The 26212-nt window shown below is 42.0% G+C and overlaps 1 protein-coding gene across 1 annotated transcript in view; it reads right to left on the reverse strand.

Moving 5' to 3' along the window:
* Positions 1-18538: 18538 nt before the first annotated feature.
* mipepa (mitochondrial intermediate peptidase a) overlaps positions 18539-26212 on the reverse strand; it is a 131907-nt gene continuing 124233 nt past the window's right edge. The window contains exon 19 of the mRNA XM_078222145.1: positions 18539-19717. Within this exon, the coding sequence (XP_078078271.1) occupies positions 19620-19717 (98 nt within the window). The 3' untranslated portion in view covers positions 18539-19619. The remainder of the gene's footprint in view (positions 19718-26212) is intronic.

Below are 26212 nucleotides of genomic sequence, written 5' to 3' on the forward strand. Positions count from 1 at the left end.
TCCAGTTCTTGCTGCATTTGGACATGGGCTGCTTCACTTTCTGAAGGGTCACGACTGAATAGTACTGAACATTGTGCAATCATCCCCACTTCTGACCTTATGATGGAAGGAAGGTAATTGATGAAGCAGCTGAAGCTGGTTGGGCCTAGGACACTACCCTGGGGGACTCCTGCAGTGATGTCCTGGAGCTGAGATGATTGACTTCCAACCACCACAACTATCTTCTTTTGCGCCTGGTTTGACTCCAGCAGCAGAGAGTTTTCCCCGATTCCCATTGACTCCAGTTTTGCTAGGATCCTTGATGCCAGACTCAGTTTTCACCACTCCCAGTGAAGTTAACCCATCCAGCTGCTGGGGAGCCAGTGGCAACCCCTCTTTGATTTCCAAGAGCCCCATTGGAAGTAAATCCCTATAATGCAGTCTCCTGGATGCTGGTGGGATTCCCCATCCCTGAAGGGGTGATTGTCACCTCGACAAGATCTGCCAACCAGAGGCTATTCAGTAAAGGCACCATTGCTCCCAGTGGCCACTGCAGTAGGGCCAGGGGCAGAATTGTTGCTGGAGCTCCATAAAATAGCAAAGCGGGATAAACATGCTGATGTAAAGGGGAGAGGGGTGTCTTCCAACAGCAGGGGCAACCCTTCATTGGGGATAGGTTGCCGAGGAGGAGCACCCCCTCCTTCCATCTCAACTCACACCACCACAATGCCGCAGGTATGCCCATCTGGTGGCTTGCCCACATGGCATGGTTCCCGCCCCTCACCCCTCCCTCTCACCCCCCCCCCTCCCCAAGCTGGTAGAATAGACTGATTAGGGACAATCAGCATGGCTTTGTGAGTGGAAAATCATGTCTCACAAATTTGATTGAGTTTTTTGAAGGGGTAACCAAGAAGGTAGATGAGGGCAGTGCAGTTGATGTTGTCTATATGGACTTTACCAAGGCCTTTCACAAGGACCACATGGTAGGTTGTTGCATAAGGTTAAATCTCACGGGATTCAGGATGAGGTAGCCAAATGAGGGTGGTTGTAGAGGGTTGTTTTTCAAACTGGAGGCCTGTGACCAGCGGTGTGCCTCAGGAATCGGTGCTGGGTCCACTGTTATTTGTCATTTATATTAATGATTTGGATGAGAATTTAGGAGGCATGGTTAGTAAGTTTGCAGATGACACCAAGATTGGTGGCATAGTGGACAGTGAAGAAGGTTATCTAGGACTGAAACGGGATCTTGATAAATTGGGCCAGTGGACTGACGAATGGCAGATGGAGTTAAATTTAGATAAAATGTGAGATGAAGCATTTTGGTAGATCAAATTGGAGCAGGATCTACTCAGTTAATGGTGGGGGGTTGGGGAGAGTTATAGAAGAGATCTAGGGGTACAGGTTCATAGCTCCTTGAAAGTGGAGTCACAGGTGGACAGAATGGTGAAGAACGCATTTGACATGCTTGGTTTCATTGGTCAGAACATTGAATACAGGAGTTGGGATGTCTTGTTGAAGTTGTACAAGACACTTGGAATACTGTGTACAGTTCTGGTCACCCTATTATAGAAAGGATATTATTAAAACTAGAAAGAGTGCAGAAAAGATTTACGAGGATGCTACTGGGACTTGATGGTTTGCGTTATAAGGAGACGCTGGATAGACTGGGACTTTTTTCTCTGCAGCATAGGAGGCTTGGGGTGATCCTATACAGGTCTATAAAATAATGAAGGGCATAGGTCAGCTAGTCAATATCTTTTCCCAAAGGTAGGGGAGTCTAAAACTAGAGGGCATAGGTTCAAGGTGAGAGGGGAGAGATACAAGAGTCCAGAGGAGCAATTTTTTCACACAGAGGGTGGTGACTGTCTGGAACAAGCTACTCTGGAACTACTGCCAGAGGTAGTAGTAGAGGCGGATACAATTTGGTCTTGTACAAAGCGTTTAGACAGTTACATGGGTAAGATGGGTATAGAGGGATATGGGCCAAACACGAGCAAATTGGTACTAGCTTAGGGATTAAAAAAGCAGCGGCATGGACAAGTTGGGCCGAAGGGCCTGTTTCCATGCTGTAAACCTCTATGACTCTAATATTGGCGTACAGGTGAGAAGGCTGTCCTTGACCCTTTGCGACCTGGATTTAACTGGGGAGAGTAAGGAAGGTAACGTGCTCTCCATCCTGAGCCTTCCTGGCCCATTATACTGCACCCCCTCCACCTCACAGTCCGCAAGCATGGAGGGCAAGGAATTCCAGGTCATCGATTTTAGATTATGAGTTCACTTCATACACAGTGAAGCATGTCACAGCCTCTGATGACTGAGCTCCTCAGCTAAGACATCTAAACATAGACACAATACAGCTATTTGAATCATGGCTACATTCCTGAAACACTGCCTACAGCATCACCCTTGAAACCCAATATAAATGCATGACTGGACACCTCTAGCATCAAGCTGTCCATCAAAAAGGACATCAGCCAATTAACTACCTTGTCTACTAAAAAGATCCCTAATGCAACCATCAATCAAATCCCAGGCTTGGGGCAGAATCCTTAATCTGTATCAAGATGGCATGAGATTACTTGTGTCTTATACTGAAACAAGGGGAATGGATGATTTCATTTTTCATAGTTACATTAGATGAAATAGCCATTCATTATCGAACAGATAACTTTGCCAATGGATATCAGCAAAAGTTAGCATTGAAGACGTCTTATCGTAATATAATCCCTTCTGGTTCACTGAAGTTCTTTAAGAGAGGAAAGTTGTCATCCTTGCCGCACCTGGTCTGTCCTCTGAAATGCTCGAGTATGACACTATGGAGATAGTGACTATGGAGATAGTGACCACAATTCGGTGTATTTTGTTATTGCAATGGAGAGGGATAGGGCCGTACAGCAGGGCAAGGTTTACAATTGGGGGAGAGGTAATTATGATGCGATTAGGCAAGAATTAGGGGGCATAAGTTGGGAACAGAAACTGTCAGGGAAAGGCACTAATGAAAAGTGGAACTTTTTCAAGGAACAAATACTGGGTGTCCTTGATAGGTATGTCCCTGTCAGGCAGGGAGGAAATGGCCGAGTGAGGGAACCATGGTTCACGAAAGAGGTGGAATGTCTTGTGAAAAGGAAGAGGGAAGCTTATGTAGGGATGAGGAAACAAGGTTCAGATGGCTCGATTGAGGGTTACAAGTTAGCAAGGAACGAGCTGAAAAAGGGGCTTAGGAGAGCTAGGAGGGGACATGAGAAGTCCTTGGCGGGTCGGATCAAGGAAAACCCCAAGGCTTTTTACTCTTATGTGAGGAATAAAAGAATGACCAGGGTGAGGTTAGGGCCGGTCGGTCAAGGACAGTAGTGGGAACTTGTGTATGGAGTCAGTCGAGATAGGCGAGGTGATGAATGAATACTTTTCTTCAATGTTCACCAAGGAGAGGGGCCATGTTTTTGAGGAAGAGAAGGTGTTACAGGCTAATAGGCTGGAGGAAATAGATGTTCGGAGGGAGGATATCCTGGCAGTTTTGAATAAACTGAAGGTCGATAAGTCCCCTGGCCTGATGAAATATATCCTAGGATTCTTTGGGAGGCAAGGGATGAGATTGCGGAGCCTTTGGCTTTGATCTTTGGGTCCTCACTGTCCACGGGGATAGTGCCAGAGGACTGGAGAATGGCGAATGTTGTTCCTCTGTTTAAGAAAGGGAATAGAAATGACCCTGGTAATTATAGACTGGTTAGTCTTACTTCGGTGGTTGGTAAATTGATGGAAAATGTCCTTAGGGATGGGATTTACGACCATTTAGAAAGATGCGGATTAATCCAGGATAGTCAGCACAGATTCGTGAAGGGCAAGTCGTGCCTCACAAATTTGATTTAATTTTTTGAGGAGGTAACTAAGTGTGTTGATGAAGGTAGGGCAATTGATGTCATATACATGGATTTTAGTAAGGCGTTTGATAAGGTCCCCCATGGTCGGCTTATGATGAAAGTGAGGAGGTGTGGGATAGAGGGAAAGTTGGCCGATTGGATAGGTAACTGGCTGTCTGATCGAATGTATTTGCTACCAAATAAACCTGTTGGACTTTAACCTGGTGTTGTGAGACTTCTTACTGTCTGATCGAAGACAGAGGGTGGTGGTCGATGGAAAATTTTCGGATTGGAGGCAGGTTGCTAGCGGAGTGCCACAGGGATCAGTGCTTGGTCCTCTGCTCTTGGTGATTTTTATTAATGACTTAGAGGAGGGGGCTGAAGGGTGGATCAGTAAATTTGCTGATGACACCAAGATTGGTGGAGTAGTGGATGAGGTGGAGGGCTGTTGTAGGCTGCAAAGAGACATAGATAGGATGCAAAGCTGGGCTGAAAAATGGCAAATGGAGTTTAACCCTGATAAATGTGAGGTGATTCATTTTGGTAGGACTAATTTAAATGTGGATTACAGGATCAAAGGTAGGGTTCTGAAGACTGTGGAGGAACAGAGAGATCTTGGGGTTCATATCCACAGATCTCTAAAGGTTGCCACTCAAGTGGATAGAGCTGTGAAGAAGGCCTATAGTGTGTTAGCTTTTATTAACAGGGGGTTGGAGTTTAAGAGCCGTGGGGTTATGCTGCAACTGTACAGGACCTTGGTGAGACCACATTTGGAATATTGTGCGCAGTTCTGGTCACCTCACTATAAGAAGGATGTGGAAGCGCTGGAAAGAGTGCAGAGGAGATTTACCAGGATGCTGCCTGGTTTGGAGGGTAGGTCTTATGAGGAAAGGTTGAGGGAGCTAGGGCTCTTCTCTCTGGAGCGGAGGAGGCTGAGGGGAGACTTAATAGAGGTTTATAAAATGATGAAGGGGATAGATAGAGTGAACGTTCAAAGACTATTTCCTCGGGTGGATGGAGCTATTAAAAGGGGGCATAACTATAGGGTTCGTGGTGGGAGATACAGGAAGGATATCAGAGGTAGGTTCTTTACGCAGAGAGTGGTTGGGGTGTGGAATGGACTGCCTGCAGTGATAGTGGAGTCAGACACTTTAGGAACATTTAAGTGGTTATTGGATAGGCACATGGAGCACACCAGGATGATAGGGAGTGGGATAGCTTGATCTTGGTTTCAGATAAAGCTCGGTACAACATCGTGGGCCGAGGGGCCTATTCTGTGCTGTACTGTTCTATGTTCTATGACACTCAATTGCACCAAATCACTTCCAATGGTGCAAGAAGCATGCCCAACACCACCTTCTCAGGGCAACTAAGACTTTTCTAGTAAAGCCCATATGCTGAGAATAAATAATTTTTTAAAAGTTGCCCTAGTGTAGTACTTTCTGATCTTCTAAAGTCAGAGGTGAGGTATATTGCTGGGCCTGAGCAAAGTGAGTTCTAGTCTACATGCAGCACTTGCTCTACAGAGCCTAGAAGCCATTGCCCTTAAGATTGAGATTAATTAAAGAAACATGCTCCATCCTTCATTACAGACATGTTTCATCTTGATCCACCCAAAAATTCATTCCCTTTACTCAAAAAAGAAACAAGATTATGTGGGAGTGACTAGCGTGGATATGTTTCAGTAGTTTGTATTAATATTATTTTTACAAAATGCCCAGAGTTTGCTGGAACATTTCATGACATGCCCAGTTAGTTAGACTTGTTCTTGCACTCTTCAGCTCAAAACTATTCTGCTTCGAAAGTTGCTGCAAGTGCAAGGTGATAATGGCACAGTTGAGTAAATAGGGCGTCTGGGACCTTGGCGAATGACGAGAACTACAGAATCTCTCCTTAATCAATGAAATTTAAAAATTGAGAAATAAACAGAAGAAATGAGAAGCATGGTGAATCAGAGTGGATCAAAACAATGTCAAATCAGGCACAGAATTAGACACAATGAGAGGGAAAAAAGAAACAAAGGAAAAGGAAGAAAAACTGTAAAAATATAAAATTTTACATTTGTAAAAATTTCTAATAGCAACTCACTATCTGAAGGAATGGGATTTCACATTTGTTCATTTCCTGGACCAGAGAACTTGATTGATAGTCATTATCATACCATTGAAAGAATATGTACATTGTTAATTACTAACCTTTCTATGGGCAATTTTTGTGGCTTTGATGTCAGCTTTTTAATCGATCAAAACTTAACCCTTCAAGTAACCACACCAAGTCACAGAGTTCTCTTAAACAGTTGTTTTAACGCAAGCAATAGCGAGGACCCTGGAAGGTCACAGGTCAGAGTGTAAGTAGCCAGAGCCCAGAATTCAGGAATACACAAGTAGTTATAGTTTCAAATTAGATTACAATTAATTAGTATATATCAATCATGGTATAGGAGTTATCTCTATCAACACACAGTTATTGATTAATGTTGCATTATTCATAAGGCAGGTATTGAAACCAATCACAATCACCTCATGCTTGCTTAATTGTAATGTGTAATCAGCATGAAGATTGAATCATGTTAGCTGACCTAATTCATCATTATTACAAGTTATCAGTGATGTCCCAGTTTGTGTCTGTGGATATCACTCGATTCTTCCAGTTCCAGATGTCTGATTTAATGAATTCTCTCAGACTAAAGGCCTTGGTGCTTATCTGTGAAGACTTTCATAAGGATTTTTTATTTTCTCACAGCAGCTTATGTGATTTTAAAACTTTGGCATGATTATTAACTCTTTCAGCAATTGACGAACAAATGTAGCAACTTCAAGAAACTCATGGGGCAGAATTTCCTGGTCGTTCTTGTCAGCGGGATCTTCTGATCCCACCAACACCAAACCCCTGTCGCAGGTTTCTCTGCAAGGGGGATAGCATAGAACGACATTGATGCCGGCCAATTGGAGGGAGAGGGCTGGTCTCCACAAAACACGCCGCGAGGAATGTGGAAAATCCCACCCATGAGGAGGTTAGGAGTAAGATGCTGTTGCTGTAAACTTAATGGAGGAGTGGTACAAATTGCCCAGCAACTAATGGCAATTCGCAAGGTATGGGTTATCTCTCCCTCACCATGTCGTTCACTGATTTTTGATTAATAAGGTCTTGCCATTCATATGGCATTATATTTTAAGCAAATTCAGAGACAGTTATTGAACTATTGGATTAAGTACTAAACTTAATGGAAATGAAACTGGAGACCCATTATTATGACAAGATCCATAAACTAAAGCTGAAAAAACATGTACTTTTAAATCCCATTTATTACTTTAGTGAAGATACTGGCCACATTAAATTCACTAATGTCCTTTAGGGAAGGAAATGAGTGGCTTAGATGTAATTCCAGGCTTAATGCAATGTGGTTGACTCTTAACTACCCTCTGAAATGGCTTAGATGGCCACTCTGTTGTATCAAATCGTGACAAAAAAACAAGAATGTAACCAGACCGACCACCAAACATTGACCTGGGCATCAAATATGACAGAGGCACACCTAACCCATTTTACCCTGCAAAGTCTCCTGTCTGTTATCTGGGGATTTTTAGCAAAATTGAGAGATCTGCCTAACAGGGTAATCAAACAACGACCTGACACATTTATACTCTCAGAATCATATCTCAGTCAATGTCCTAAACTCCTCTATCACCATTCTTAGCTATGTCCTGTCCCACTGGTGGGACAGACCAACCGAAGGTGATGGCATAGTAACAAATTGTCAGGAGGGTTTGGCTCTGGGAGACCTCAACATCAATGCTGGAATGCATGAAGTCACATGGCATCAGGCCAAACACAGCAAGGAAACCTCCTGCTGATTATCACTCCCCACTTTCCTTCAGCTGATGAATCAGTACTTCTCCATGTTGGACACCATTTGGAAGAAGCACTGAGAGTAGCAAGAGCACAGAGTGTACTTTGGTTAGGGGGTTTCAACATCTGTTATTGAGTGATTCGGTAACAATATTACTGACTGAGTTATCAGAGTCCTGAAGGACACATCTACAGTCGGGGTGAGTGAACCAACAAGAAGGAAAACTCTACTTGATCTCATTCTCACTAATCTACTTGCACATTGATCCAATACAGCATTGGATCACACAGTCCTTGCAGAGCCAACATCCCATCTGAGGACACAACCACCTTGCTAAATGGGATAGATTCAGAACAGATCTAGCAACCCAAAACACAACCCAAAACTCGGCATTCAGAAGGTATTTTGGGCCATTAGCAATAGCAATTTATAACCTCATGGCCTGATATATCCCTCGCTCTTCCATTATCAGTATGCCAGGGGAACAATCATGGTTCACTAATTATAAAAGAGCATTCATTAGGTGACAATCTGGTACAGCTACAATACATAGAACATAGAACACTACAGCGCAGTACAGGCCCTTCGGCCCTCGATGTTGCGCCGACCAGTGGAACCAATCTAAAGCCCCACTAATCTACACTATTCCAATATCATCTATATGTTTATCCAATAACCATTTGAATGCTCTTAATGTTGACGAGTCCACTACTGCTGCAGGCAGGGCATTCCACGCCCTTACTACTCTCGGAGTAAAGAACCTACCTCTAACATCTGTCCTATATCTCTCACCCTTCAATTTAAAGCTGTGTCCCCTTGTGCTAGCCATCACCATCCGAGGAAAAAGGCTCTCATTATCCACCCTATCTAATCCTCTGATCATCTTGTATGCCTCTATTAAGTCACCTCTTAACCTTCTTCTCTCTAACGAAAACAACCTCAAATCCCTCAGCCTTTCCTCATACGATTTTCCCACCATACCAGGCAACATCCTGGTAAATCTCCTCTGCACCCTTTCCAACACTTCCACATCTTTCCTATAATGCGGCGACTAGAACTGTACGCAATACTCCAAATGCGGCCGCACCAGAGTTTTGTACAGTTGCAGCATGACCTCCTGGCTCCGCAACTCAATCCCTCTATCAATAAAAGCTAACACACCGTACGCCTTCTTAACAACCCTATCAACCTGGGTGCCAACTTTCAGGGATCTATGCACATGGACACCCAGATCCCTCTGTTCATCCACACTACCAAGTATCTTACCATTAGCCCAGTACTCTGTATTCCTGTTACTCCTTCCAAAGTGAATCACCTCACACTTTTCCACATTAAACTCCATTTGCCACCTCTCGGCCCAGCTCTGCGGCTATGTCCCTCTGTAACCTGCCACTTCCCTCCGCACTGTCTACAACTCCACCGACTTTATCCCTCATGGTAGGCTAGTGAAAAAGGTTGGATCCCATGGGATAAAGGGGGAGGTGGCTAGATGGGTGGAGAACTGGCTTGGTCATAGAAGACAGAGGGTGGGAGTGGAAGGGTCTTTTTCCGGCTGGAGGCCTGTGACTAGTGGTGTACCGCAGGGCTCTGTATTGGGACCTCTGCTGTTTGTGATTTATATAAATGATCTGGAAGAAGGAGTAACTGGGGTGATCAGTAAGTTTGCGGACGACACAAAACTGGCAGGACTTGCAGATAGTGAGGAACATTGTCAGAGGCTACAGAAGGATATAGATAGGCTGGAAATTTGGGCAAGGAAATGGCAGATGGAGTTCAATCCTGATAAATGCGAAGTGATGCATTTTGGTGGGAATAATGTAGGGAGGAGCTACACGATAAATGGAAGAACCATAAAGGGTGTAGAGACGCAGAGGGACCTGGGTGTGCAAGTCCACAGATCTTTGAAGGTGACGTCACAGGTGGAGAAGGTGGTGAAGAAGGCATATGGCATGCTTGCCTTTATAGGACGGGGCATAGAGTATAAAAGTTGGGGTCTGATGTTGCAGATGTATAGAACGTTGGTTCGGCCGCATTTGGAATACTGCGTCCAGTTCTGTTCGCCACACTACCAGAAGGACGTGGAGGCTTTGGAGAGAGTACAGAGGAGGTTTACCAGGATGTTGCCTGGTATGGAGGGGCTTGGTTATGAGGAGAGATTGGGGAAACTGGGGTTGTTCTCCTTGGAAAGACGGAGGATGAGGGGAGACTTAATAGAGGTGTATAAAATTATGAAAGGCATATATAGGGTGAACGGTGGGAAGCTTTTCCCCGGGTCGGTGGTGACGTTCACGAGGGGTCATAGGTTCAAGGTGAAGGGGGGGAGGTTTAACACAGATATCAGAAGGACATATTTCACACAGAGGGTCGTGGGGGCCTGGAATGTGTTGCCGGGCAAGGTGGTGGAGGCAGACACACTGGGAACGTTTAAGACTTATCTAGACAGCTATATGAAGGGAGTGGGAATGGAGGGATACAAAAGAGTGGTCTAGTTTGGACCAGGGAGCGGCGCGGGCTAATTGTTCCTGGTTTCTCGTTTCAAGGCTTCATTCTAAGATCATCTTGCTGGTGCCAGTACAGAGCGAGACTGCGGATAGTTGGGAACCTGTCTCGGGGGCAGGGAATTCATATGGTGTTCGTGGAAGTGGAAATGACTAGGGTTGGGAAGCATTTTCCGATCAGGGCCATTGTGATCTCCTGGACTCGTTTCGATCGCCTCAGGGGGTCGGAGAGGAATTTCCCAGATTTTTTTTTCCCCATATTGGTCCTGGGGTTTTTCACTCTGGGTTTTCGCCTCTCCCTGGAGATCACATGGTCTGGAATGGGGGGGTGGGGGTGAGTTAATAGGTTGTAATGAACAAAGCATCGTAGCTGTGAGGGACAGCTCGGTGGATAGGATATTGGTATGTAGATAGGCTGGAAAATTGGGCGGGGATCCTGGATTCAGGATTCAATCCTGGACCGGGGAGCGGCGCGGGCTTGGAGGGCCGAAGGGCCTGTTCCTGTGCTGTATTGTTCTTTGTTCTTTAGTGTCATCCGCAAATTTACTAATCCATCCTTCCACGCCCTCATCCAGGTCATTAATAAAAATGACAAACAGCAGTGGCCCCAAAACAGATCCTTGTGGTACACCACTAGTAACTGAACTCCAGGATGAATATTTCCCATCAACCACCACCCTCTGTTTTCTTACAGCTAGCCAATTCCTGATCCAAACCACTAAATCACCCTCAATCCCATGTGTCCATATTGTCTGCAAAAGCTTACCATGGGGAACCTTATCAAACGCTTTGCTGAAATCCATATGCACCACATCAACCGCTTTACCCTCATCCACCTCTTCGGTCACCTTCTCAAAGAACTCAATACGGTTTGTGAGGCACGACCTACCCTTCACAAAACCGTGTTGACTATCCCTAATCAAATTATTCCTTTCTAGGTGATTATAAATCCTATCTCTTATAATCCTTTCCAATACTTTGCCCACAACAGAAGTACGGCTCACCGGTCTATAATTACCAGGGTTGTCCCTACTCCCCTTCAGGACCTCATTTATGCCAAACAGCGAAAGCAGCATGTTACAAGACAGAAAAAATATCTGGCAACCACCAGATCAATTGTAATCTCTGCAGCTCTGCCACATCTAATTGTGAATAGTTGTGGATAGTTAAACACCTAACTAGAAGATCCAAGTATCATTGGGTCCATACAAGTGCCCGACAGTAACCATCTCCAACAAGACAGTCTAGCTACCTCCTTTTAACATTCACAGAATTATCATCTCTGAATCTCCCACCATCAACATCTTGGGGGTCAACATTGATCAGATATTTGACTGGATCAGCACTTAAATATTGCCGCTGGAAGAGTAGGCCATAGATTGGATATTCTGTGGAGAGTAACTCACCCCCTGACTTCCAAAAACGTTTCCAACAACTACAAGACACAAGTCAGGAATGTGATGGAATACTCTCTACTTGCCTGGATGAGTGCAGTTCCAACAACACTCAACTCAACACCATCCAGGACAATGCAAACCATTTGATCAGCAACCCATCCACAATCTTAAGCATTCACTCCCTCCACCAAAAGCATGCCATTGCTTCATTACATACCATCTACAAGATGCACTGCAGCAACTTGCCAAGGCTTCTTCAGTAACACCTCCCACACCGACAAGTACAGCAGGTAGATACCACCACCTGCAAGTTTCACTCCAAGTCACACACCATCCCAAATTGGAAGTATATCATTGTTCCTTCACTGTTGCTGGGTAAAAATCCTGCAACTCCCTCCCTAACAGTATGGTGGGTGTACACCACATGGACTGCAGGCGCTTATGGCGGTGGCTCATCAATACTATCTCAAGGGCAGTTAGGGTTGGGCAATACATGCTGGCTTTGTCAATGATGATCATGTTCCATGAAAGAATAAAAATAATTAACCTGTTTAAAGTTAATATTAGAGATTGGACCATAAGAACCAAGACAGTTAAACCAATGAAGTAATATTTTAAAATTGCTACTGAGCCACTCGGACAATATAAATCTTTATGAAATGTTCAGTTATACATGGACAAATATGCTTTTGCTCTTCCTTCCTTTAATGAATCATTGACTCATAACATGTAAATTTTAGTCATTACACTGTAATCTGACTTGAGTGTTCCCGTTGCTGGGAATAATGGTAGACTAACTTATTTGAAGGCTTGTATAATAATAACTCACATTACTGTGTTTATTTTAATGATAGGGTTATTGCTGAATTATAAGTTTTCTGTGTGGATTGCGCCTGTAATTATCTATACAAAATTGCAGAGCCAATTAGCAGATACTTCAAAAGACTAAAGCTGGGCATTTTTCAATGTTTTTCAACATGAAACAGAAGTGAAAAAGACAGTGTTATACTGGTACTGTAAAATGGGTTGTAAAATTCATTCGTATACTTGAGCTTGGGGAATCACAATTCACAGCATGCCTGGACCCATGGAAAATATCAAAATCCATCTATCCATCTCATTTTCATGATTGTAGAGTGGCCACAAGCAGCTTTCGCAGAGCCCTGGCCTCTGTTTCAGTGCAGGTGTCCTCTGCATATTCCAGGGGACCTGAATCACGTGCTCCGACAATTCCTACAAAAGGATAAATGGGGAATTCCAATAAGACACTGCAAGTTGCTGGATAATGGTTTTTCACCATTCAGGGAGAGGCAATGGCCCACTAAGGGAAGGAGAGGGCTCCCAGATTTTGTGACCCGTCCTGGACTCACTCTAACAAGAGGTCCAGGCCAGGAAGCAAGAAGCTCCTGAAAGTAACCAGGCCAAGAGAATTGGAGCAAATGGTTAGGATTATGAACACCCAGACCGTGGCACCATGACCTTGATACAGGTCCCATTAATGCTCAATGCCCCACACGTCCATCACTCACCAGACAGCATCCTGACATCCAGGCTCATCCCTAATATCCTTCCAGGGCACCTCATCCACACACGCACCTTGCAATCATGCCAGCCGCATGCGCAGTTCACTGCCTCTATATACCTCAGCTATTTAGTTATGGCAGACACATCACCCAAACATAATCACAATCACTGACATTTTGCCTTCACTCCTATGGGGGAGAAAGTCACCCACAAAAAGGCGGATGATGGGTGGAGGACCATCAAAAATAGATGATCCCAAGGATCACGGGCACGTGTGGCACTTGCCAAGGCTATCTTGGATGATGATAAATTGCTTAGTTATACGCCATCTTCACTTACTCCTCACCTTTATCCTGAAGGGTGAAATGGAAACTTCAGATGGAGTCACTGTGGGCCTTCTGCTTTTCTCCCAACCCTCCTTCCCTCAGCTCTTCCCCTTTGCTTTTGTGCTTTCAGAGTCCAGAACTGCCAGGTGCTGAGCATCTGTAGCATCAAGTAAAAGGGCAAGAGGAAGAGGGATTAGTCACTCGACCTAACACCCACAGCTACCTGCTCAGTTACTGGCACTACTCGAACATCAGAGGTAATTTTAGATTTGGGATCTGCAAGTAGAGCGACACCAGAGATGAGTGGGCAACCAGACTGGGGCATATGTCACTCTGGGTATGCAAATTTCCCAGAAGGCAAAGTCGATCACCATTTGTACCACAGGGCACTCAGAAGAGGACCTCATTGAGACGGGTTATAGGAAAAAGCTGATGTATACCAAGATGCTTGGTGCTTTTGCAGGCTTGCCAGATAGGTCGCAGTTACCGGATGGAAGGATTGAGGAGTTCAGCTCCACCATGGCATGGGGCACCGGTTAGAACTTGGAGCCCATCCTTTCCAGCATTGAAATGTTGGACAACTCCATTGGAGCATTGCCAGATAAACCCCTAATGGGACTGAATACTGGTTGCTGTCTGAGTTTCCACTGCAGTACAGATGGATTTCTCTCAACGTATCAGACTTTAGTGGAAATTCACAGTGGTTATATGAGATTCCCAGTTTTTGGCATGAAGCACAGACTGCTGCATTCCAAGCACCAACTGCTGCTGTTAGATATGTGAAGCTGAATGGTCAGAGACTTGCAGGCTCACATGGCAGTCCTGCACTCTGTGCTGCAGCAGATTACGACAATTGCTAAATGCCATTCCATGCGAGTAGAAATGACTCAGTGGAGCATGAACCCATTATGCTCTCAGGATGACAGCCTTTGTGTTCCCACCATTGTGTGTACTCTTGCTGTCACCCCTCAACCATCCAGCCCAGACTGCTGTCACCCATGCTGAGGTGGTGCAGTCTGAAGCCAGGCCATCAAAACCCAGAGCTGCTTGTGGTCGTCCTCCAATGTCATGTGTCATCACCCCCACTGAATGTCAGCTGCCTTCCACCAGCTATGCTGCAGCTACTGAGATAGCACTGTGTAGGAGCAAAAGACCAGGTAAAGGCATCCACAAGACAGCTAAGGGGATTCACAAGGGTAGTTAGCTTTTTTTTTTATTGATGTACTGCTGGATAAAGCAGTCACTTTATTGAATGGATTAGGCTTAGGGGACTTTGTAATGGAGAGTTGGAAATGAGTGTACTTTGGTGAATGGCGGTTACCTGTTGGGGGTAGGGAAGTTGATGGAATACACAGCTAGACAAAACAGAAAAACATAATATTTGTTTCAGAACTTACTAATTCATTTAATATCTTTAAGGCAACCGATGGGATTAAGCCACTTGGTGATAGGGTGGAGCTATGAAGGAATCTGTGTACAAGAAATCTGGCCACAATGAGGGATTGTAAGGATAAAGGTGATGTTTTTCAATAATTTAAAATATTTTAAAAGATTCAATTTTAAAAGGGAATACAATTCACAAAGATGACAGGACATGGAATGCATCTTAACAGTGGTAAGAAAATCCCTGAAAAGAGAAAGACACAAAAATTTCAGAAAAATCAAATTTTTGTTGCAAATGGAATAGGACTTGATGAGTTCACACAGGTAATTCCAGGCCAGAATCAACTGGATTTTTTACAATCCTTGAGCTACATTATAACCTCATGGCAAATGAAAAGAATTGACCATGAGTTCTGGCAAACTTCTCTAGAATCAATATGGGTCAGGTCTTGCATGGAATTTAACAACTAGGTTCAGTGCAACATGATGTGTTCTTTATTAAACAACTATTTGGTTTAGAATTGGCAGGGGTTGGGGTGGTGGATGCAAGACACGACTGAGGACTTATACCTGCCCCCTAATAATATCTAGGATATTATAATCACGTTTCTTTCTTGCGTGCAAAACTAGACAGCCTTATGTTCATATTTTGAAATTTCACATGCCACTCTCGTTCTTGCCCACTGTTCCCATCTTCAGTTTCAGATCTTGAAATATGGTCCCGATCTAACAAGTCAAATTAATCCATCACCTATTCAGGCCTCACCATTGCAGGATTTTGTCAGAGCAATAAATTGTTTTGTGTTCTTGCTGTTATTTATATAAACATGCTATATAAACCAGGGAAAGAATTAATTTGGATTTATGTAGTGTCTCTTACACACTTAAAATGTCTCAAAGCACTTTATAGGCAACAAATTGCTCGAAGAGTAGTCACCATTTTTGTGGGGAAACATGCCAGCCAATGTGTGCACAAGATGCCAGAAACAGCAAGTTTGATAAATGGCCATTTAAGCTGCATTGGTTGTATTGATTGAAGGATGTTAGCCAGGGGTAACTTCTCGGTTTTGCTTTGCAGGATCTTTTACATCTGTCTGAAAAACAGTTTAAAACCTATCACCTGAAAAACTACGTGTTTCCACAGTTATTTTGCAATGCCAACTTTGACTACAAGCTCCAGTACTAAAATATAATTTCAATTTGTGACCTAGTCTCAGAAGGGAGATGCTTTCACTGAAATAAACTCACATTTGGGAGTTATTTTATTGGGGGGGATAAGGAGAAAAACAATTACTATTTTTGAAAAATCATTCCATTGTTTTAAAACAAAATTCCTCCATTAAGATAGGGATGGGGAAAATTTTGTGCTGAGTGTGGCCTATCTTTAAATATTTTTTTAGTAACTGCAGCTATCATAAAAGTGTAAGGAAAATGAATGCAAAGCCAGAAAAATAAATCCACAAAGTGGTAAAAAGGTAGAGGCTTTGGGATAAAGGCACAGCTGGAGTCAGGAACTTAAAGTAGTGGACATTTGGAGGAGATTATGGGATATGGGGATTGACAGAATCACAGAGATTTAAATACAAGAATGTCCAAAGCACAGAACATAGAACAGTACAGCACAGAACAGGCCCTTCGGCCCACGATGTTGTGCCGAGCTTTATCTAAAACCAAGATCAAGCTATCCCACTCCCCATCATCCTGGTGTGCTCCATGTGATGCTAGCATTGGCATCCTAGGAGGCAACATAATTTAACAAGTAAATAGGATGTAGTTTGGGTAGATTTCAGTGTTTTAGCTATACTGGAACAAACTGACTTGGCATGCAGCTAGATCTTGAGCACAAGTATTCAGTATTACTGCCAGGATATTGTCAGGACCCATAGCCTTTCCAGTATCCAATGCCTTTAGCTGTTTCTCGAGATCACGTGGAGTGAATCGATTTGGCTTAAAACTGGCATCCATGATGCTGGGGACCTCATGGAGGCTGAGATAGATCATCCACCCGGCACTTCTGGCTGAAGATGATTGCAAATACTTCAGCCTTGTCTTTTAAACTGATGTGCTGGCCTTCCTCATCATTGATGAGTGCCAGTCGATTTTTATCTCTTATTGTCGTTCCCTCACCACCTGCCACAGGTCTAATCCAGCAGATATTTTATTCAGGACTCAGCCAGCTTGATCAATAGTGGTGCTGAACTCTTGGTGATGAACACTGAAGTCCTCCACCCAGAAAGCATTGTGTCTTTGCCACCATCCAAGTGCTGTTCAACATGAACAAAAACTGATTCACCAGCTGAAGGAGATTTCCTTGTCCATATTTGGCTTGATACCATGAAGCTTCATGGGGTCCAGAGTCAATGGGCAATAACATCCATGGACTGGTAATCACAGTCAGGTTGCTGCTTTGTTCCTATCTACTTACACTAAAGTGCGGGTACACCTTTCTTGTCCAATCTTCCAACTCAGTCTGTGTAGCTGTCCAAGAATCCTCTCAGTTGAGTGCAGAAGTGTCCAACAAAAGAAGACATGTGCCATTTTTTATGGCACTGGCTGCCATAAAGTAGTTTATTGGTCCAGCCACTTTGAAAATCTGGGGGGGGGAAGGTGTGTGTAAAGTGGGCAGGATGGATGGGGGGGGGGCAGGGGTAGGATCAAGTGGTCTATGATAGGTCAGGTGTGCAGGGAGGGAGGGTGGGTCGGGTAGTCAGTGGTGGTATGAGGAGGTGGGGGGGGGGGGGGCGGGGGAGAGAGAGAGAGTTTGGTAGTCAGTGGGGGTTGGTCAGCAAGGGCAGTCAAGGGGCTACCGAGTAGTTGTGGGGATGGGTAGGGGGCGGTTTGGAAGCCGGAAGGCAGTCGGGGTATCCTGTGGGGGTTGGGAGCGAGTCAGTACTATAGTTACTCCGGAATTAGAGGTGATTCTAATTCTTCTAAATTTTTCTGGTTAACTATTTCTGTAACAGTTGGAACCATCCAAAGATTGTGATTTAAATTAGAGTATTGGACAGTTCCCAGTGCTGGGTAATTGCCCAATGCAAATTTGAACTTCCTGGGCAATTACTGTGCAATCTTTAACTGGGACCTCCAGGGTTTTCCCACAGCATCTTTGGGGAATCCCCTGCATACAACATCCCGGAGGTTGGAAGTTATGGGACAATGCTGTGGATTTGAGGGTAACTCCCTTCTGATTGTATATCACTGTCTGTAAGGTATGATTCCGTGAGTATGACTATGTCAGGCTGTTGCTTGACTAATCTGTGGAACAGCTCTCCCAGTTTTGAGAAGTCCCCAGATATTGGTAAAAGGACATAGGTTTTAAGGAGAATTTTAAAGAAGGTGAGAGATGTAGAGCAACAAAGAGATTTGGGAGGGGAATTCTAGAGCTTAAGGCACAGCCTTGAACAACCCATGGGATCAGGGAATCAAAGGAAATGCAAACAGATCACAAGATGCAAGAGCAGAGGTAGGCCTTTAGGCTCACTAAGTCTGCTTCACCATTCAATGTGTTCTTTGTGTTCAGAAGAAAACAGTCTGTCTGGCCTCTATGCTGACACAGTATCTGATCTCACAGAGGTGGTCGCTGTCCTAACATGGAAATAAAAGTACTGCAGATTAAAACAAACCAGACGCAGAAACTCTACCTGCAACGTCACAACATTTTCACCTGTCTGTTCAGCAGGTGATTGCCCCAGAAACTAGAATAAACTTCAACTGCATGTGGTGTGAATTTAACAGAATGAGTTGTTTTCATTTGTATAAAATAGGCAAGATAGATCCGTGGCATGCCATAAAGTAACATTATGCACATAGTCTGTCAGTGTCAGATATATAAACAGCAACTAATACCATACAAGTACAGACAGACAATGTATTATCAAGAAAGAAAAAACACAAGTATAAAACACATGCAATCAGATGTACTTCAAGGTCATTAAAGAAAATACATTTCTGATCTGCTAGTAACTTTAGATGAGGTACAAAACTGTACATCCAAATCCTAAAGGTTAAAGTTTTCAAACAATTCATTTATAGCTGCACTATGAACTGTATGATGCTCATTATGTCCATTATAGTTGTTAAAATGGACATCACTTCAAAGTTGTAACTGGAATTTACAGAGAAAATAATTACATAGAATGTTTTGTTACAATTTCTCTGGGGAGAAATTAATGTGGGATACCCAAGCTGTAGCTCATTGAATTTCTATTAGTGCTCTCATTTTTTACTCATTAGTCTGTTGGTTTAATCTCTATGGGTTTGAAGATTTGGAAAGGCTGTTTTAGCCTCATTTGTTTGACGATCCTAAACCAGAACATCTGTTTGCATCCAGTTTGATATTGACCCGAGAATCCATAGTATTCACCCCACCAGTCCATGGTGACAATATAGATTGTGCAAGAAGTCGTGCAATATTCATTCAGCAACATCATTACAGTAAGCAACAAATATAACCAGAATAAAGTGATCCCAGCATTTACTGATGTTCACAGGCGAGCTAATTTTAATCTGCAAAAGGTAATAATACATCGCATTATCCAGAATGCAAATTTTTCCTGTTGCAAAAAAATAAAATTCAGAAATATTAAAAACACTCATCCACGTTTTGTTTTCAATAAAATTGAGAAACTGGTATTCCAAAAGGAACATGTACTTAAATGAAAACTAAAAGAGTTAAATTAGGTTCCAAACAATACAAAATATGTTAATTGGAATTATGTTTATAAATCACAATATATACAAACACACACATGCACACACATGTAAATGCTGATGTAATTCAAACATCTTGCAGACTTGTATCTCAGTTACTCAGAGTCCATAAAGAACGTTTCAAAGTTTAAATCCAGGTCTGACACCAAGGCATCAACAAAGTCATCCATTGAAGGTTTCTTCTGAAGCATGTCTGCAAATAAAACATGATAATTACAGAGTTACTCAACTTTGTTCATAATACCTATTAAAATAATCTCTAATATAAATCATTTCCTTTGAAGATCAACTTCAGTTGTACTCTATTCTACATCTCAAGTGCAATTTCATCCCTGATCAATCATTTTCTTTTAGCAATAAACTTTTGTCACTTTTGACATGGCTTGAATAGCTCTTTTGACATTATCAAGATCTTGTTATATGGAAGAAAGAAGCACTACCCAAGTTTACTATATTTAAATCAGGTATGTGACAAACATTCTGTATACTTGCTATTCACTCTAAAATGGGAGAGTACTTAGAATAAGAAGTATTTTCCCTAGACCTATCTTTAAACATACCAATTCTTTAAATCTCATTCTTGTCAGCAAGCCCTTTTCAAAAGTGCTAGGAAGGTAATGTAAACAAGCCGGGCCAAATGTGTATCTATATTGCTTGCACTACTGAAAGGTCAATAAGGTCGGGTCATTCTGATATACTATCAGTACCTCATTCTATATAGTTTGTAGTAAGTGGGCCATTAAATAGGAAATATCCACAGCAGACTTATCACATGCTAAGACAAGGCAAACAATTTCATTTTGAGCTGTTCATTATCCACTTTATATGAAACATAACAGCAAACAATTGAAAACATGTCAAATACTTATTATCAGCAGCTAACTCCATCATTGGTTACTTTAAAAGCTTTTATTATGATCCCCATGGAGACTGATAACCTTTTAAAAAGAAAGGATGCCCCAAGACGTGAACAGAAAGAAAACCACTGGACAAGATTTCACTTTTTAAAACTCATACTGTAAGAAGCCAACTGAAATCAATATCATTCAATTAACAGGTGAAGCGTATTTCAAATAAAATTATTTCAATAAACGGCAAAAGATATGCTGCACACATCTACAAGCACTCACTTCCTGCACAAATATGGGACCACATGTAATCTTATGTTCTTTCTAACTTAGCCTCTGCTATGTAGGGTCTCTCACTTCCCAGTCAATTCTTTCAGCCCGTAAGTCAGATTCACCAGCAGCTATATTCTATCGCAAGTCCAAGGACACAGTTTCAACTGACAAGACCCATGTCTATGAACCCTCTCTCACTCAGGTCACGACAGTCTTGTCCAATCCATTGCCCTTCCTGTCTCCAGCTCTCTGCTGTTTCCAATTGTTTACCACACAGTAACAGTCTCTGCTCCAGACTGCTTCAACACCAGGATTCTCTTGAAGATTGGCAAACAGAAAACTGTTTCACTTGGAAACATCTTTAATTGTTTTTCTCTGTGTTCAGAAAACAAAAGGTGACCCAACCCCATTGCAATTAGCATTCTATTTACCCCATTGCTTCTTAGCTGTTCGCCCCCATGGCAATCCCAAAGACATGGGCATTTCTTGGAACTTAATGTCACAACCAGTTAACCCTCTTTGAGAATACTTCCCATCCCACTTTTCACAAAAGAAAATAAGGTTTTTTTTTCCAGTACGTGGGTCATCATGGAATTCATGTTAATAATATGAAGCTTTGACTTGCCAAAATGTTTATAGTGCTGTTGATTAATTACTATCTAATTAAATAAACACTACTAATTTAGTGAAAAAAAACTGACCATATTTTCATCCCAGGTGGTCTAACCAAAGTTTTTCAACATCAAGAGTTTTAAAAGGTACAGTAATAAGGCTTTAGTTTTCAGTTGATACATTGATTACATTGATATCAATCATCTTAAAAACTGTGCTAAATTTAAGTTTGAGAGAGAAGAGCAATTATAATTTTTTGATAGGAAATGCTAACTGCTTCTTCAGGAAGATAATTCTTCTTTAAAATAATCATTTGTTTCTATTGATTCTGGGTTTTTGTGCTTATCAAAATTATCTCCGTGTATACATTTTTCCATACGAACACTTATTACCATTGTTGAAACCCCCATCCCCAACATCCTCAAAGTCATCGGTGACGAGATATCTAACTGAAACCAACCACGTAAATACTGCATCTACAAGAGCAGGTCAAAGGCTGGGTGTTCTGTGATAAGTGACTCATCTCCTGACACCCCAAAGTCTTTCCACCATCTGCATTGCAAGTCAGGAGTGTAATGAATATTCTCCACTTATCTGGGTGAGTGCAGCTCCAACAACACTCAAAACAGCTCAACACTGTCCAAGACAAAGCAGTTGGCACCTCATCCATCACCGTAAACTTTCACTCCTTATACTACAGGTGCACTGTAGCTATAGATTTATCATCTACAAGATACACTGCAGCAAATTTCCAAAGTTTCTTCAACAGCATCCAAAACCTGCAAACTCTACTATCTAAATGAACAAGGGCAGCAGGTGCATAGGAACATCATCACCTCTTAAACTCCCCCACCATCTTAACTTGAGAATATATCACCATTCTTCATCCTTTCTTACTCAAAATGTTAGAACTCCCAAATTAACAACAGAGTGGGTATATCTTCACTACATGGACCAGTATCTCAGCACTAGCTGGATTGGGTAAAAAAATCCCGATTTTTGCTAACGATAATTATATCTAGTGAATGAATAAAATAAAAATCACTGCAATTTCTGTCCATTTAAAGGAATGGCCCAATGTTCCTGAATTCACTGCACCTATGAGATCATCAACTCTTAGCACAGGAACAGGCAAGTCTGCTTCCTTTTATATGCAGAAAAAGAGAGCAATATTTTGCTTAATCTATACCAACGAGGACAGATTTCAGGTATTTACAAAAAGATTTTGTTACAAAAATAAAAATAAAAAGCAGAAATTGTCGCCCATCATGATTTAGACTGTTTAACCCTTCTACAGCAATACAAGTTTTACCAGTCACTGGGCAATGGTCAATTTTATGCCAATATCAGAGCGGTTTTATGTTATTAGCCCACACCTCCGAATACTTAAGATAATCAAACTATGCAAGGTCTTTTCAGATGAGTATACAGAAAGGTTTCAGCTCACTGATCAGATTATAATCGCGCGAAAGGACAGTGCACTGACACATATCATATGACCCTGATTTACATTTAATAATGAGGTTTTCGTCAGAATCCAGAGGGAGCCTCGTTCACCAACAAAATCATTGATGGGGACAGAGTGGAAACGACTCCATTTTAATTACTCCCTCAGCCTCTTTTCCATTGATCATAGAGTGTTATAATTCCCAAATCTTATTAAATTTAATCAGAAAACGTCATTAGACATATTACTGTATAGTTTACATATTAACAGTGAGACTAATTCCTGAGTATGATAGGCAGTTTCAGTCACTTTATTTCATCAGAAAGGCCTCAAAAGAATGATCAGGTGATTCAAGGCATCAGTACCAAGTTATGAAAAATTGTCTCAAATAATTAAACTTATTTTCAAAGAAAAATCAAAACTGAAGAGAAACTTCATATTGGTCTTTGAAATAGTGAAAAGCATCAGTAAGGTTAAAGTAAAGATACTTAACTTGAATGACAAGCATAGGACTAGAAAAAATACAAAATTCTCAAATCTGAGAATTGGAAAACTCCAAATTGGAGGTATGTCAAACTGACTACTAAAGCAGCTGAACTGGGATTCACTGAAACTTTAAAAGGAAGTCTGACTGATATATTTTGAGAAGGGGAATCACAACAACTTGCAGAATTAGCTTATTTACTTTGCTCTTGAAATCAGGTTTGTCAACCGCAGCATACTTAGCAAATCTGAAGGTACATTTTAGATCACTGTCACTTAAAATGGATACCCCATACAACAAAATATTGGGAAATGGTGCCTCAAGTGAATATTTAATTTAAATTTTCACCTGTTTGATTCAGAGCCAACATTTTCCATCCACAGCATATTGCAGGTGGTGTGAAGCGAGCAAATATGAAAGACTGCCCATATTTCCAAGCGCACCAGTTTGGAAAATACACAGCTGACTGCTCTTTTCCCCATGAACAATTATAGAATCCCTACAGTACAGAAGGAGGCCATTCAGCCCATCGAGTCTGTACTCACTACAATTCCACCCAGGCCCTATTCCCATAACCCTGCACATTTACCCTGTTAATCCCCCTGACACTAGTCAATTTTGATGTGGAGATGCCGGCGTTGGACTGGGGTAAGCACAGTAAGAAGTCTCACACCAGGTTAAAGTCCAACAGGTTTATTTGGTAGCAAATACCATAAGCTTTCGGAGCGATGCCCCTTCGGAAGAAGGGGCATCGCTCCGAAAGCTTATGGTATTTGCTACCAAATAAACCTGTTGGACTTTAACCTGGTGTTGTGAGACTTCTTACAAGTCAATTTTAGCATGGCCAATCAACCTAACCCACACATCTTTGGATTGTGGGAGGAAACCGGCGTACCCAGAGGGAACCCATGCAAACACGGGGAGAATGTGCAAACTCCACTCAGACAGTGACCTGAGGCCGGAATTGAACCCAGGTCCCTGGTGCTGTGAGGCAGCAGTGCTAACCATTGTGCCGCCCCTACAATATAAGCTTTGATGACCATACATGTTAGGCAAGTACATCAGGGTACTTTACTATATTAACATAAACCCAAGCTGTTATAGAAGCTTACCCATCACATCACCAAAGCCGACCATAAATATTGAGGACTCATTCATTTCAGAGGTTGAGCAAGAGCTTAATCCATAATGTCAACACCAATTAGTTAACATTATGCATTCAAATTAAAATTGTTCCCTACTTTGGATATATCTGAACGGAATAAACTGGTGCTATTCCACAAGAACAAAGCTTTATAATAACGTGGTTTGTCAGCAGTCAGCTTTTGAAGTGAATACTTCACATTTGTAAGCTTGCCAGCATCATAATATTGTGTTTCCTCTTCCCTAACCACAACTAACAGCATACCTCAAACACAGCAGGGAAAGCTTTTAAGTTAGTGAGAGTTAGTTAGCAATTATACAGCTCCATAACTGAAACAGTTTCCTCAACGTGTTATTTCAACCAGACACCAAGGCATTTTCAGATGTTTCTTTTTCTTTTCAGTGAATTATAAAGGCAGCTTTTGTGGTAACTGATCCAACATAGCAATTACACAAATTGGGACTACTGTGGCTCATTTTGAATTGCATCCTTATTAGATCAGAGTCTAGGTTCTCATAGTAAAATGGACTCGCCCTTGCCTGGAGCTACTATGCCGCTAACATTCTCCTCTGTGAAGTGCAGGACTTAGCCCAATTAAATAGTGAACCATTTACATTTAAACTTGCTGCAACTTCAGCAGTTCACCATTCATATGGGAAAGCAGATATATGACTTGCATTAACTAATAAATGCGTGATAAATACCTGTGCTGGTTTATGCAGCACTGAACTGGATGTAAAGCAGATTTTCAATACCAGTAATTGCATTTGACGTGGCAAACAGCAAATCCTCGCATGAAGTCAAGGTTCAGATAATGTAAAGCAGTGATTAAAGTAGATTTTTTTTTAAAACGAGGGTACTATTTTTGAAATAAAAACAAAGTGGGAAAACGCAATAGGTCTGGCTGCATCTATGGAAGGAGAAAGAGTTAATGATTCAAATCCATCTATCTTCCTCAGAACTTTTATACTGTAAGGGTCCAGAAGAATAGGTGTTTTTGCAACCTTCAATTCAGATCTGTACTGGTCACTTGCTGCTCCTCATTATGAATCCCTAGAATGCTGTAAGAGGTTAAAGTATCACTCAGTGCCTGTCGGGCTACACTTTAAATTTAAAACTTTGTTTCAAAAGATTATAATACTAAATAGGAGACTGGATGAACCAAAAATGACATACTTGTCACTAGAGAAAATATTAATAACAATAAGCAAGTACAATTAATGTGAAATATCTTTCACTCAGGCAAATGAAGCTATGGTGAACCAGGGATCCAAGCTGTGATCGCTCCTGGTTCTGGTACACATAAATGAACCAGAATTTCAGTTAAGAGTGTAAAGTAATTTAATGTGAAAGCTAGAAGAAATGGTGACTCAGTGGAAGCAGCCAAAACGCTAGAGATCTTAATGATGCTTGCATTTGGACTAGTCAATCATTAACAACATAAGTTCAATGTGGACAAATTCAAAGGACTGAGCTCCATGGTTAAGGTTGAACTAGCCAACAAGGAACTAAAGAAAGCTGGGATCATTAATCAATTAATCACTCACTATATCTAAAAGCGTAGCAAAAAACAAGGCAAAAATGATGCACCCAAAGTACTCTGTTTTGTCAAATTTATTTACTCTCACAGCCGGTTTTCAACAGCTGAAGTGCTTAGTAGGCTTGCAGGAGACCAGGACATTGTTTCTTGAATTAGTCAATCAGATGCCTCGATGATCAGACTGATTCTATTGAAGTTTGAAATCAATTAGGTATAAGGAATCTTTTACCTTCACCAACCTCATTAGTGATGAGACATCTTAATTGCTAGGATGCCAAGAAAAATTTTAACACCAAAGTACTGATGCTATACCAGCACATTCATGCTGATCAGACTCTCC

The sequence above is a fragment of the Mustelus asterias genome, chromosome 10, assembly GCF_964213995.1.
Source record: "Mustelus asterias chromosome 10, sMusAst1.hap1.1, whole genome shotgun sequence".
In the NCBI taxonomy this organism is placed as follows: domain Eukaryota; kingdom Metazoa; phylum Chordata; class Chondrichthyes; order Carcharhiniformes; family Triakidae; genus Mustelus; species Mustelus asterias.